Raw genomic sequence first — 14438 nt, 5'->3', positions numbered from 1 at the left:
CATTATGAATACTCTAGTACATGTTTTTTGATGAAATATGTGTGCATTCCTGATTGTTACATATATATATATATATATATAGTAGCATATGTATGTACATATACTCATTTACCTACGAATGGGATTGGTGACATTTATTTGCAAATAGCTTTGGTAGAGAATGTCAAGCAGTTTTCCAAAGTGGTTTTCCCAGTGCCTCTCTATCTTTCATTATGATTGTATAATAATTATGAGTGATTACTTTTTCCAACTATGACTCCTTCCATCACCACTGCCATTCTTGGAGTAATTATTATGAGCCAGCCACTTTGCTAGACATGACATATGTTATAATTCAGCTTCCACAGCAACCCTATGGGGCACCATTTGAGGTGAAAGGTGCTAAAGTTCAGACATGCGAAACAAAAAAGCTTGCTGAGCACAGATGGCTACTAATTACTATGATTTGATTATGTTACAAAACTTACTTGTATTTGGCCATAAAAAAGAATTAAATCATGTCATTTGCAGCAACATGGATGGAACTGAAGGTCATTATCTGAAGTAAAATAAGACAGATTAATTATCTTAGGTGAAATAACCCACATAAAAAGAGAAATATCGAATGTTCTCACTTATATGTGACAGCTACAATATTTGATCACATGGAGGTAGAGTGTGGAAAGATAGAGATCAGAGACTGGGAGGGGTGAGCTGGGGGAGAAGGGGAAGATGAAGAAAAGTGGCTTAAAGGGTACAAACATACAGTGAGATAGAAGGAATAGAGTCAATGTTTGATTTCAGAGTAGGGTGACTGTACTTAACAAAAATGTATTGTACTTGGGTGATGGATAGCCACATACCCTGACTTGATCACTACACATTTTACACATGGAACAAAATTTCATGTGTGCCCATACATTTTTACAAATGAAAAAAGAAAGAGACCTAAGTCCCTTTAGCCTCTTTAGTATTGGTTGCTTTGCATCAATAAATTGATGATTCATAGGAAAAAAAAAAAACAAAAATCTTCAAGGGCAGATTTTCCTCTATGTTAAAAATGAAATGTTATGTTGAATAGAAGACAAACGAATGTAGATAAAAATAAAAGTTAAATGTTTACATAATAAGTAAACATTCCATAAATATTTACTTTTCAAATATGTCTGGTTAAATGTAATTTTTGGAAAATTCTGTTTCTTTCTCAGGAGTCCTATTCAGTCAACTGTATGGCATTTGTGATTTATATCAGATAAAAAAGACTTCTCTTCTAAGTTTTAGCTCTTGGACTAGAAACCACTAGCACAACATTCTTACCCTCAACCCCACTCTGCAGTCATGGAAGATTTAGGCAATGGGCATTTGCCTGTTCTTTTGTCCTTATCACCATCCTCTGCCAGACAATAACAGCTGCTTGAGTTTGTGAAAGCTTTTCGAGAAAAGAGATCAAACTGTTTCACTAACAGAAAACGACTATTCCTTTCCCAAGTTCTGGAACAGACAAAGGAAATGGCATTATTCTCCATTAGAGATGAGATAGATACAGACGTGTCCCTGGAACTTCCGACTGCATTTGAGGAGTCTTGCCAGTTGCACGTGGCCTGAAATGACAGCCCTCCCTGTCTCTATCACAGGCTGCTTTGCACTTCTCACATCTCCTGGGACACATAGTAAAATAAATACCAAGGCACATTTTCAACGGATGGAAAATAGAGTTTGAACGGACGGGTGATCTATGTGTTTGTATTGGTTGCCCCTTGCATCTAATGAGGGCTTCTCTGATGACATAAAACAAGATTGTCTTGTGTTACTGAAAGTGTGTCTGGAGGAACAGTAGTTGTGTAGGGTATGAGAAGCTTCTACCAAATAGGAGTCCATGGTTGAAAAATCTTGAAAAAGCTGTTTTGAACAAAATTAAACAGATTCTGCAGTACTCTTCAAGCTTTCAAGAAGTTGATGTGGCCAGACACAGTGGCTCACACCTGTAATCCCAGCACTTTGGGAGGCTGAGGCAGGTGGGTCACCTGAGGTCAGGAGTTCGAGTCCAGCCTGGCCAACATGGTGAAACCCTGTCTCTGCTAAAAATACAAAAATTAACTGGGAGGCTGAGGCAGGAGAATCACTTGAACCAGGGAGGCAGAGGATGCAGTGAGTGGAGATCACACCATTGCACTGCAGCCTGGGCAACAGAGCAAGACTCTGTCTCAAAAAAAAAAAAAAAAAGAAGTTGACGCAGTTGACGTGTTTTCTGAATATCTGGAGGAGGGTACAGTGTCTGCTTTCTTATTTATTTTATTTTATTTTATTTTTAGAGACAGAGTCTCGCTCTGTAGCCCAGGCTGGAGTGCGGTGGTGCGATCTCGGCTCACTGCAAGCTTTGCCTCCTGGGTTCACGCCATTCTCCTGCCTCAGCCTCCCCAGTAGCTGGGACTACAGGTGCCCGCCACCGCACCAGGCTAATTTTTATATTTTTAGTAGAGGTGGGGTTTCACCGTGTTAGCCAGGATGGTCTTGATCTCCTGCCTCGTGATCCGCCTGCCTTGGCCTCCCAAAGTGCTGGCATTACGGGAGTGAGCTACTGCGCCCGGCCTGGTTTCTTAAATTTATATGACCTCTAAACCTGGTAGTCACCCTGCATCTTGGAGGACAATTGTTTAGTAGAGTGAGTTTTGGGAAAAGTCAGCTTAGCTGGGAAATAGACTCAGTAAGAAAAATCAGGATTTTTTCCGGTTGCCATGTGGATGCTGTGGAAAGAACCCTGGTGTGGGAGGAAGCCCTGGATTCCAGCAACCAAACCACTCCTATCAGTGGCCCAGGTTCTACCTGTATATGAGGGAGGGAGGGTCTTTATCTCAGTGATTTCTGAGATTCCTCTTGAAGCTAATAGTTCACAGGGCCCAAACAAATCCTCTATCCTGAGCCATCCCTCACCCATCCATCTATGTGGAGATGGCTGCCATTCCCATCTCTAAAAGCTTGGTCAAGGGTCTGACACTCCTCTCTGACACTAGGAACAAAGGTTGTCCTCCCAAAGGTGAAGAGGCATGATTGCTATGCCCCCCACACAACTTTGGCAGGAAAATGAGAACAAGTGAGGCAAAGACTCACTTGTTATATCAATTCTAGGACCACGCATTAGTGGTGAAATGACTTTTTCTTTCCAGCAATCCCAGAAAGTTACTGAGGGAGGTAGGAAATGTCAAGACAATACAGCCAGCTTCTCTTCCACACCATATAGCTGCTTTTCCCCTGCCCAAATATAAACACAGACCTGCCTCTTTCTTGTAGGCTGCCTAGTCTTTTACTATTTATTCAGGCTGTTGCCCACATGAGCACCATTGCACACAGGTGTGTAGGTAGATCCCTGCACAAGGATATCCTACAGAGATGGTTAGAGGCAGCCGAAGTCAAGCTTGTAGTCCACTTGCATAGCAGGGCTCCAGGGTGTGGGGCTGTGCCTGTCTGAGAAACGGTCACCTCTTTTGCAGTCACAAAAAGATAGGGTATAGGCTAGCAGTGGCCCTGTTCAGTACTCAGAAAAATTTGCAGGAGAAAAAAGAGCATCGTTACATCTTCAGTACTACTATCATTACCATCACTGACATCAGCATCATCAATTCAATATGGTACCTTGCTAAGACAATGGTCCACTGTAAAATTAGGGCAATTAGGAGTATACAGATTTTAGGAGCAAATAAGCTGATGAGAAGTAGGCTCTGCTTAGGAAGATGGACATACCCTGGGGGAGAGCATGAGTGAGGGGCGCTGGTATCAGCTGATTTATCGCAAGGAGCAGTCTGATAGCCGTGATGACATGCTGAGACCTGACTGGAGTCAACCCGGGGTCCAAAAGGAGTTGTTGCCATCTCTAGTTCCATCTTTCCTTAGGGAGGACGCCTGGATAAAGGGAGCTGGATGCCTAAGAACCAAAGCCTGGGTACTGGAGAGATGGACACTTGTGCACAGCACCCAAATAAACAAGCCTTATTTCCTTTGTCAAGAGCTGGGGTCGATTGCTAAATTTAGTCAGCCGCTAGAGGGAGGGGCTGGGAAGTTAGGATGAGCAGTTTTCTCTTGCCCTTAATTCTTCTTCTTGCTGACTTAGGGGAAAGCAGGAACTTCATGGATTGGGTAATTAGGTCAATGGCTTTCCACATAGAGAACAGGTTTTCCCATCGTTGGGCAGGTGTCATTGCAATGTCGCTGGCCTCAGAGTTGGCCTGCCTGAGCTGGCGAACAGGAGACCATTTGGATATTGTTCTCTTCGTTACCAAAATTCATCACAGGCACTGATAATGGAGGTATAGTAAGCATTAAAGAAGATTTGCACTCTGTATTCAATCATTTTAAGCACATCATTCCCAGTCATAAATTTATTTTTTTCATTTAATAACATTGTATTGAGCATCCAATAGACAGCTGTCTGAAACGACCTAACTAGACCGTCATTTGCTGTCTCCATCTTGTCCACAAGGTTATCAAGGAAATTTTCATCAATCTAATAACTTATCTTTTCATTAATTCTTTGGATAAAAATTTATTGGCCAAAGTGTGGGGGAAGAGGTACGAATAAGACACAGAGCTCATAGCCGTGTAAGAGAAAGTGAGCCGCGAGCAGAGCTGTGATGGGTTATTCGATGGGCGCTGGAGCAAGAGGGAGGACCCCCGGCTCAGTCTGAGCTGAGTCTGAAAGGACCAGCAGGAATTAGTTAGGAAAAGAAAGCCCAGGGGGATAGTGTCCCACGCATAGGAAGGACTCAGGAGAAAGGACCCCACCGGGGTCCCGGTGGGTGGTGAGTGTAGGCAGGACTGTGCATGACACCCCAACACTCTAGGAAGTTGAAATTCATCCCAAGGACGATCAGGAGGAGGAAGAGAATTCACAGAGGTGCCTCTGAAACTACCTATGGTGAAGGAACAGTTTCCCCCTTTATATTACCAATTCATCATAGACCAATACTTCAGTAAAACAAAATAAATATGAGTTCCAAGGAAAGTAAAATAAAAAAATGAAGACACCCAAAACAGAAGCCCTCGCTTTTCATGATTAGTTTTGACATACATAAAATTACTTGGTGAAATTGTCCTAACAGTTTCTATATTCATAATCTCCATTTCTATACTTATCTCATGATGGCCAAGTTTCAGAATCCACAGACTGACACAGACATGGAGCCTCCTTAGAGTCTCAGTAGTTGAAAGGAGGGCAGAGGAGAGCTCAGATTTGCATTTTTGAAAGGTGTACCTGGCCAGTGCCTGATGAAGCCTGAAAGAATGAAGACAGGTGAGGAGGGAGTTGAAGTAACCCAGGTGAGAGTGTGTGAGACCCCAGCTTCAGCAGTGGTGGTGGGGATGGGAAGAGGAGATCAGGATATGCACTCTGGAGAGCCATTTACCCAATGTAGATGCAAATGGGCGTGGTGATTTTTTGGGTAGGGATGTGTGGGAGAAGGACCACAGGGGGATTGTGATGGTTCTTCATTTTCAGGCTTATACAACTTAATGGAACTATCTTGGACATGGGAATTGCAGGGTGACTGTGAACAGGACTCAGTCTTGAAGGGCAGTGCTCTCTGCTGGCATCTCCAGATCTAGAAGATGGTTTGAGATGATAACCGTAGGTCTCTAGGAGCATTTTTAGAAAAGTCCCTCTGTTTATTATGGACAAAGTTTATTATTTTGCAACATTTAAATTTCATAGGTGTCCTGAGTTGGAAATGTAGACTAAAAAGAGTTAGCAAATTAGCTGGTTTCTAAATATCTTTTTGTTATAATTGACAGAAAATATTCATCTTGGACATGGAATTGCTAAACTGCCTCTGAGCAGTGTATATTACAACTTGTTTACCAGGTTGGCAGCAGAGGGGCAGAAGGAAGGATAAAGGGAGAGAAGTATGCAGGTGTGTTCATATTAACATTTTGATGATAGCCATTGATGTGTGTGCATCTCTTTTGGCTGCACTATAGGAACATACTAAGTAATTCAATGGAAACATACCTTCTTGCTAATATTTTTAATGGTATAGATCTGCTAATAAATTCTCTTAAGAAACATTGTACTCAATGTGTTCTGTTACTTTAGGTTTCATTTTAAATTGATCATTAAGGGAATGCAGTATTCTGATTGGAATTCTGCTAATGCTTTTATCTAGAGGTCTGTTGCCATTTTTGTCTTCTATGAAATTTTTGTCCCAAGAAAGGTGGGGTTGCATTTTTTTCTAACAGCAAAAAAAAAAAAAAAAAAAAAAGGGGGAGGATGGGGAGTAGGGTTTTTTGTTTGTTTTCATTTTTAACATGCTTTTAGTTTTAGCTATGTTGATTTTGAGATGCCAATGGGACATTCAGCAAGAGACAGGAAAGGATACTAGTGTTTCTAGAGGCGAGAGACGAATCAGCTTTTGGTGGAGTCCAAAACCATGGCTGGGAGAGAGCATCAGGAGAAGAGAGTGGGCTGAGGGCAGAACCCAGGGAAGCCAGGATGTGTGGCCTGCCAAGGAAGAGGAGCCACAGAGAGACGGGACGAGTTTAAGAAAGGAATGATTTAGAGAGCCAAGAGCCCAGTGCTGCAGAAAACCCAGCTCCCTTACAGACTGAAAAGTTCCTATTGCATTTTCACTGACCTGAGCAAGAATGATTTTGGAGGCAGGTCTGCAGGGTTTTCTTGCTCTATTAGCACGTTAATATTATCCACAGAAGGAATTCAGCCCATTTCAATTGCAAATTCCTGATGAGTAAAGCTATGACAAGGGAACAAAAACTTAAGGGAACAAATCCTGGAAACCTGTTATCCAAGGCACCCACCTGTGAGGTGGAAAGTCATCTCCAAAGATTAAGGAATGCTAACATAAAGGAAGCCCACTCTGAAACTCAAGAACAATTTGATTTGCTTCCTCTTACCTTTGTACGCCTCAGTTTCCTATTAGTTTAAGTTTATGTAAGTAACCTTTGGCGAATAGCCTACCCTCTTCTCTGTAAAGGAAGGGGAAGAACGAGGCCACTTCTATCTTCCTCCACAGGGGAGGAGCGCGCCTTGTCCAAAGCTCAGTCAGCCCCTCTCCTGCTGCAGCTGAGATTCACCTGAGCTCTTGGCATGCAAATGGTGGTGTGGAGGTAATTTAGAAAGGGATTGGAGATTGCTCTTTATAAGCATAGAGACAGTACTCACGTTACATCTGTTTTCAGAAGGTCTATTAGCATTTACCCCAGATTTAAAATAATTTTAAGTGAAATATATTTAACATTTGCCTAATATTTAAGACAATCTTGGATGAGTTCGCTCAACCCCTCCCTCGCAACTTGTACTTCTAGCTTTGCCATTGTCTTCTCTAACAGTGTGAAACGGAATTTTCATTTAAACACGGGGTCAAACCTAAAAGATGGCCCATTAATAAAAAAAAAGAAAAAAAAACAACACACGCAAACCACTGTTTGATTGATTTATTCATTATTTATTTTCTTGGAGCCTTTCCAGATACCACAAAATTAATACCATTCATTCAATATACTATGTAAGATAGTGAAATAAAGTACATCTAGACATTGACTTAGGATCTCTGAGTGTGGGAGAAATATTGGCTGCTGCTGCTCCATGAGGCTGCTGCCTCAAAGGCCTTGGCCTTTGAGGTTCACAAAGCTCCAGGGCTGCCAGGTGGTGAGGTCAATAGGAAATGTCTGAAATTACAGCTTGCGTGATTGTGAAACACCGGGTAATGCAGGCTGAGGGGTTCTGTGAGCATATACAGAATAGTCTGAAGGCACTTGTGGTTTTATCAGAGCATGGGGGTAAATCTGCAGCTGCTTATTTATTTGGTAACAACTTTTAATTTTGTAGTAAACCCTGTTGACAACATTGAGCTTAAAAAAAAAAAGAGCATATTTAATGAAAAACCAAGGGTGCTGAATTTGCTTTTTTCCTGTTGATGATGTAACTTGGATTAAAATTTCCCATTAACCAAGGGCTGCACTGCCATCACTGACCACATGAAATGGTAACCTGCTGGAGAAGCACCAGGGTCTCCGCCAAATGTTACAATTAAGCACATCTGGCTACAAAGGCCTTCCATGCAGCCCTCTGGGAAGTGTGATGTTTCATTCAGATCATGTGACTATTGTCCAAATTAATTAACTCATTCTAATTCCAAGTTTACATAGGACAAGTGAAGCAATAGCTATAGATGTGTGAGTTCCATCTTATAAGAATGCCCCCAACAGTTAAATGAGGTCAGTTTTATGTCAGTGTCATGAGCTGTTGCTAATAGAAAATTATTTATGTTAATTTAAATAATGGTTCCAATTTTCTTTTGTGGGATTCACAAAACTTTTGGAACATTTGTCTATTAAATGAGAAACATCTGACAATATTATGCATTTAATTGTAAATTTAGTAAAAGGTTCATAATTGAAGATAATACTTATTTCTATAGTGATAACATAAATAGAAAATTTGGAAATGTCAGTGTTTTTTTTCAACTTAAAAAAATATGCATTTATTTTTCATCATTTGTTTCTCTACAAAAGGAAAATAATGTCACTGTTATAATGAACACATTTTCTTTTCTAAATTAAAAAAATCCCCTGAGTCAGCAATGAACTTGGAATTGGTTGTAGGGCTCATAAAATTCATAATTGTGTCCAAATACACTGTTATTTTACAAAACTAGAAGTTACAGTTGTAAAAATGTATAAACATTTATTTATTTTAAAAATTGTTTTTCCTTTAATTTTTTACATTGACATATAACAATTGTATATATTTATGGGGTATAGCGTGATGTTTTGATACATATTACGTGTAGTAATCAGATCAGGGTAATTAGCATATCCACCATCTCAAATATTTATCATTGCTTTGTGTTGGGAACATTCAATATACACCTAGCTATTAGAAGGTATATAATATGTTACTATTAACTAAAGTCATCCCACAGTGCTATAGAACACTGTAATTTTGTATTTTTTAACAAATCTCTTTCTATCTTCCCTCCATCTCTTACCAATCTCTAGTGTCCTCTGTACAAATTTTTAAATGTATGTACAGAATAATTGCAGGTTTTTTGTGAAGCCTTCATCAGTTGGATTTTAGAAGTGTTGGAATCTTTGAAAAACTATATTATGAATCAAATCATGTCCCATATTAGTATTAAAGTTTTGTTGTTGTTTTTAGTAAACAAATCATTTACCTTTTCATTGCATTTCCCCCGTAAAATCAGTTAGAAGTGTCTACACAAAGCATTTATAAAACAGAGCATAAGAAAACGTCAGCTTTTAGATAATTAAAAGTATCAAAAGCAAAGCCTGCAGGCAGGACGCCATATAAATTAATCACCCGTTCCGGAGAGGGAGCTGAACAAATTTAAAAATAAGAGTTCAAATGTGTGTGATGTTTAATTCTGAAATTCTATAATTGCATTTTGGAATATTTCAACTCGTGGGAGGGATCTTTTGATAGGATTTGTACTTTTAATTAGACAACTTCATATATATATATATATATTTTTTTTTTTTTTTTACCAGTACAGAATGAAACGAAGGTCCTCAATTTTGCACTTTCCAAACTTGGTGAAATGTTCAAAATAATAATAAATAGATAACTTATTTGACAAGTTCCGGCTTGTTGAAAACATTTTCTCTGAATAGAGGCGAAGAAACTGTAGCTGTGACAATATCGAAGCTGGATTATTTAAGAATTAAATTATGGAAAAGTTTTAATCAACAATATCCCCCATGTAGAATTTGCTCTGAGCTTAGCAAGTGTCTCAGCATCTACTGAAAGACTATCTTCTAACATTCATTAATCATAAAATGCACTTTGAAGAAGATTTCTGGAAATTTTATAAAAGAATTAAAAATAATACAGCACATTGAAAAACTAAATTCTTTGGAAAAATAGTAGTGACAGCTTTAGAGACCAGGATTTCTAAAATACCTGAGATTATACAAGAATAATGATTTTGTGTATGTTTGTGTTTTTTTTTTAACACTGAGATAACAAACTTAAAAAGTTTTTTCACGTTTTGCTTAGTGTGTACGGGTACATGCTATTTTATTTTTAATTAATTAATTATTATTTTTTGAGATGGGGCTGGAGTGCAGTGGGCGATCTTGGCTCACTGCAACCTTCTTCTCCCGGGTTCAGACGATTCTCCTGTCTCAGCCTGCCGAGTAGCTGGGATTACAGGTGCACGCCACCATGTCCAGCTAATTTTTGTATTTTTAGTAGAGACAGGATTTCAACATGTTGGCCAGGCTGGTCTCGAACTGCTGACCTCAGATGATCCACCGGCCTCAGGCTCCCAAAGTGCTGGGATTACAGGCTTGAACCAGCGCGTCTGGCCAGACACATGCTATTTTAAAAAAGAATTTAATTAGGGCCAGGCGCGATGGCTCACCCCTGTAATCCCAGCACTTTGGGAGGCCTAGGTGGGCGGATAACCTGAGGTCAGGAGTTTGAGACCAGCCTGGCCAACATGGAGAAACCACGTCTGTACTAATAACACAAAAATTAGCCAGGCGTTGTGGCGCACACCCGTAATCCCAGCTACTCGGGAGGCTGAGGCAGGAGAATCGCTTGAACCCGGGAGGTGGAGGTTGCAGTGAACTGAGATTTCACCACTGCACTCCAGCCTGGGCAACAGAGCGAGACTCTGCCTCAAAGAAAAAAAAGAGAATTTTGTTTTTGAAAACTTTTTTTTTGTATAGAATGATTTTAGAGGTCCGCCAGTGAAATAAAAGCAGTTGTCAATTCAGATTTCATCTATCTATGTAACTTTATCTCTATCTCTATCTCTATCTCCATTTCTATCTCTATCTCTATCTCTGTAACTGTAATTATTTTTGATGCCCTTTTCCCTTTCAGAATTGTCCTGGTGTGGAAGACTAATTATATGGTGGCGCTCTCTATATAACAGGGCGGAATAGTAAAAATGCTCTCCAGAAAAGAGCTTTTCAGGTTTCCTTTATCTCCACTGGCCTCAGGCGAGGTGTTATTTTTGCTAGGTGTGAGGTTGTTTCTGGTTGTTGTCTCGACCCTGACACCATAGAGAGTTTGCTTCTATGTCTGGGTGGATGTCAGTGCTGAGAAGGAAACAGCTCTGTCACTTGAGAACTGGCTTAATCTGTGGGGAAATCAAACTTGTCTCCATGTTTCCTCTGTAAAATATTAACTGTTAAGGTGCCTTCCAACTCAAACGCAATGTTATCAACCATTAAGAGAATCGGTCACTTCTGTTCAGTCCCTCTTCCACTAGATGGCGCTGTCCGTCATATTATAACAGTGCCTCCCAGGGTCTGGAACCGTCAGTTGCTACAGCTTTTCTTTCAGATCTGTGAACTCCCGCCCTGCCTTAGACCTGCCCCTGCCGCTATGGGGAGGTTGTTGAAGTGCTTTCTTCTCCTTGCCACCAAGACACTCTGCAACATTCCTTAACGTTTCATTCTCGGCCACCTCCCCAAGCTTAAAAAACTTGTTTATGGTAAGAACGGTTAATATGAGGTGTAACTTCCTAATTTTCAGTGTACAACAATGTATTATTATCAGCTATAGGTACAGTGTCGAACAGCAGATCTTTAGAATCTATTCATCTTGCTTAATTGAAACTTTACTTTCCGTCTTTCTAGAACTCATGTTGCACCCGGTATGACTATGATTTACCACCCACAGTTCAGAGTGGGGACACTGAAATACGTGGCTCATAGAGGCTGGTGGTACTGGGTCTTGGTGAGTAGGAGCAAGCAAGACACTGCCCAAAAGCACCTCTACCTGCATGAGCATCCGTCCACAGGTAAGACCCGGGACTCAGCCCCAACTTACCTGATGTGGCTCTGTGAGCACCAGGTGTGTGGGGCTGGGAGACAGGGACCATCCTAGTTTAGCTTCCTTAAAACCTTCAACAATGGCTCTGCAAAGTGCATATAAAAGGAAAAATCAGTGGAATGAATCTCAGGGCAGCTGAGATCTGTTGTGGATCTACTCTGTACCAGCCATGTGCTAGATGCTTGATACACACAACCACGTTTATGTGTAGCACAAAAACCCTGTAAGGTAGGGACTGGTACTTTGATCCTCACTTTGTTTCTTGAACTTTTGCTAATTGTTCTTTGCTTCTGCCTCAACTCCACCCCTTCTGTCCCTTTCAGTCTGATATACCAATGGACTGCCCTCCTAGCTTGGTTTCCTAGATTCCAGTACCATTTGGTGCATTACTGCAATTAACTGATGAAAATCATGAGCCTCTTTCATGTTAGGGAACTAGGTCTTCTGGGTGGAATCCAGCCCTGAAGGCTGGGAGTTGGTAACTTTGCCTTGTGTTTCTTGTCACGAGATGCCTCATCCCTCATTCTAGGAGTCCTAAAAGTTTCATATGTCTCAGCATCTCCTGAGAATTTTGTTAAAATGCAGATTCCAAGGTACTATCTCTATAGGTTCTGACTTATTATCTAAGGTAGGCTCCAGAATGAGTATTTTGAAAGAAGCATCACGGGTGATTCTGAGGCAGTTTCCAATGGTCCTGTGTTGGGAAACTCAGCCCCATGGGGCTGGCTCATTGTCATGGATGCCCTATCTCGGTGCCTGCTTTTTGGCTCCCTGCCTATCTCTAGAACAGGTACCCCGTGTGAAACGTGCTCATCAGGGATCTGTCCCTTCGCCCCTGGGAACCTTCTGTAGTCCAAACCAGTGCCTTCACCCTTAGCTCTGTTTTCAAGTGTGAGGCTCTTGCTCTTCCTTAGAGACGGGTTCCATGAGTAACCTTTTCCTTTCGGTCGGGCCTACTCCCTATAAGCAGGCCATGGCCTCACGCCCAGTGCAGGCTTGGTAATGCTTTAATTGTGGAGCACACAGAGAACAAGTGTTACCAGGACGGGACAATGGTGGCAGGAGCCATGCTTCTGCCCAGCCCTAGAGGATGATGACGATTTCTCAGGCAGGATAAGGGTGCGGTGGAAGCTATTTCTAGGAAAGGAAAAGCAAGAACAGTGAAAGGGCAAGGTGTGTTTGGGAGTCTAGAGAGGCTGTGTGGCTGAAATGCATGTGTCAGTGGAGAATGAGTCACAGATGCAGGGTGTGGAGAGGCTGGACATCCACCGTCAGGAGATTGTCCTTCATGCTAGGGAGTGAGCAGGTGTCCTTTTGCAAGGGGGAGACCGACTGAGTGAAATAGTGGGACTCAGTAGGAGAAAGAAAAGCTGATCAGAGGCTGTTGACTGTGATACAGAATAAAAGTAATGAAGGCATAAACCAGGACAGTGGTAGAAAAACCAGATCACAGAGGAGAAAATGTAGAGAAGTTTGATAGGTAGAAGCTAAGCATCTTGAAGCCCAACTGAGGGTAGGGGTTGGTAAACAGGAGACATCAACAACTAACATTTCAAGCTGAAGTGAATAAACAGATGGTGAGGCCATTCTACAAGACAAATAGAAGGTGTCAAACTAAGTAACACATAGAGAGGGAAACTCTCTAAAAGAAAATATTTATTTGGCAGTAGCATTGCAATGGGAATATGCGTATCGTAGTAAATTAACTATGTGTGTATTCAAAGAGGTTGAGGCAAGGAGAAATTTTTAAAGGTAAAATAAGGAGGATTACATAAGTTGTTTTGAATTAATTATCCTTGGCTACAAGAATCAATAACAAGGGTGACATCAGTCCAATGTTAAACAGGCAGTTGGTGGACAGATGTCCTCGTATAAGGAATTTTTTTGTGTGTGAGGTTGTGATGTCCTTTGTGCAAAGTTATGGTTTTTGCAGAGTCTTTCGTGATAGTTCTTGTTATCAGGCATATGCGTGTGAAAAAAATCCCTTCTTGCCTTCTCTGGCTCCATTTTGTCAGGGCTTCACATAAATGACTCCATTTGATTCTGACAATGTTCACATTTCCCCCTTCTGTTCAAGACTTTTCTCTGAAAGCATCAGCGATCAGTCATCTTGATAAGTTTTGGTTATCCCTCAGTGTCAGTGTGGACCTGTCCCAGGTTGCTGATCTGATCCTCTGTTGGAGAGAAGTGACTGGTGACTAGGAGTCTGGGTCAAAATTCTTTTAGCAACATTTGAGCAACAAGGGAGGTTTGGAAGGAGTGGCTCTTGACTAAGTCGACCTGGAGTCTATTGTCAAGTTCAATTTTTGTCTATTCCATAGGCCTTGGCTATCATCTCAAAGCACTGGGCCAGCATTAGTCTGCTAGGATGTACTTAGCATTATCTTGCTCAAAAAAAAGGTAGGCACAAGCAAGGGAAAATTAAGAGGGGTGAGAATCTCATTATGCTGGGAGTTTTGTTCTGTCACTGTGAGAAAAGCTATCCACAGCAGTCAACTGCCTATACCTCATCCTGGTTTGGAGTCTGAACACCTCCAGTAATGGAATTAGGTGGTCTAGTGAACTTTTGGTGTGACCCATACATCAGGCATGAGACTTGTCCCTTAAAATTCATTTAATTTCAGCTATCGGGCTTCAGGAACAGAAC

The 14438-nt window shown here is 41.2% G+C and overlaps 1 protein-coding gene across 1 annotated transcript in view; it reads left to right on the top strand.

Moving 5' to 3' along the window:
* The first annotated feature begins 11417 nt into the window (after positions 1-11417).
* Positions 11418-14438, top strand: part of SERPINB12 (serpin family B member 12) — a 49373-nt gene continuing 46352 nt past the window's right edge. The window contains exons 1-2 of the mRNA XM_032151692.2: positions 11418-11450; positions 11596-11759. Coding sequence (XP_032007583.2) covers positions 11742-11759 — 18 coding nt within the window. The 5' untranslated portion in view covers positions 11418-11450; positions 11596-11741. The remainder of the gene's footprint in view (positions 11451-11595; positions 11760-14438) is intronic.

The sequence above is a fragment of the Hylobates moloch genome, unplaced genomic scaffold (assembly GCF_009828535.3).
Source record: "Hylobates moloch isolate HMO894 unplaced genomic scaffold, HMol_V3 SCAFFOLD_5, whole genome shotgun sequence".
Classification (NCBI taxonomy): domain Eukaryota; kingdom Metazoa; phylum Chordata; class Mammalia; order Primates; family Hylobatidae; genus Hylobates; species Hylobates moloch.
This window is presented reverse-complemented; position numbering and strand designations above follow the sequence as displayed.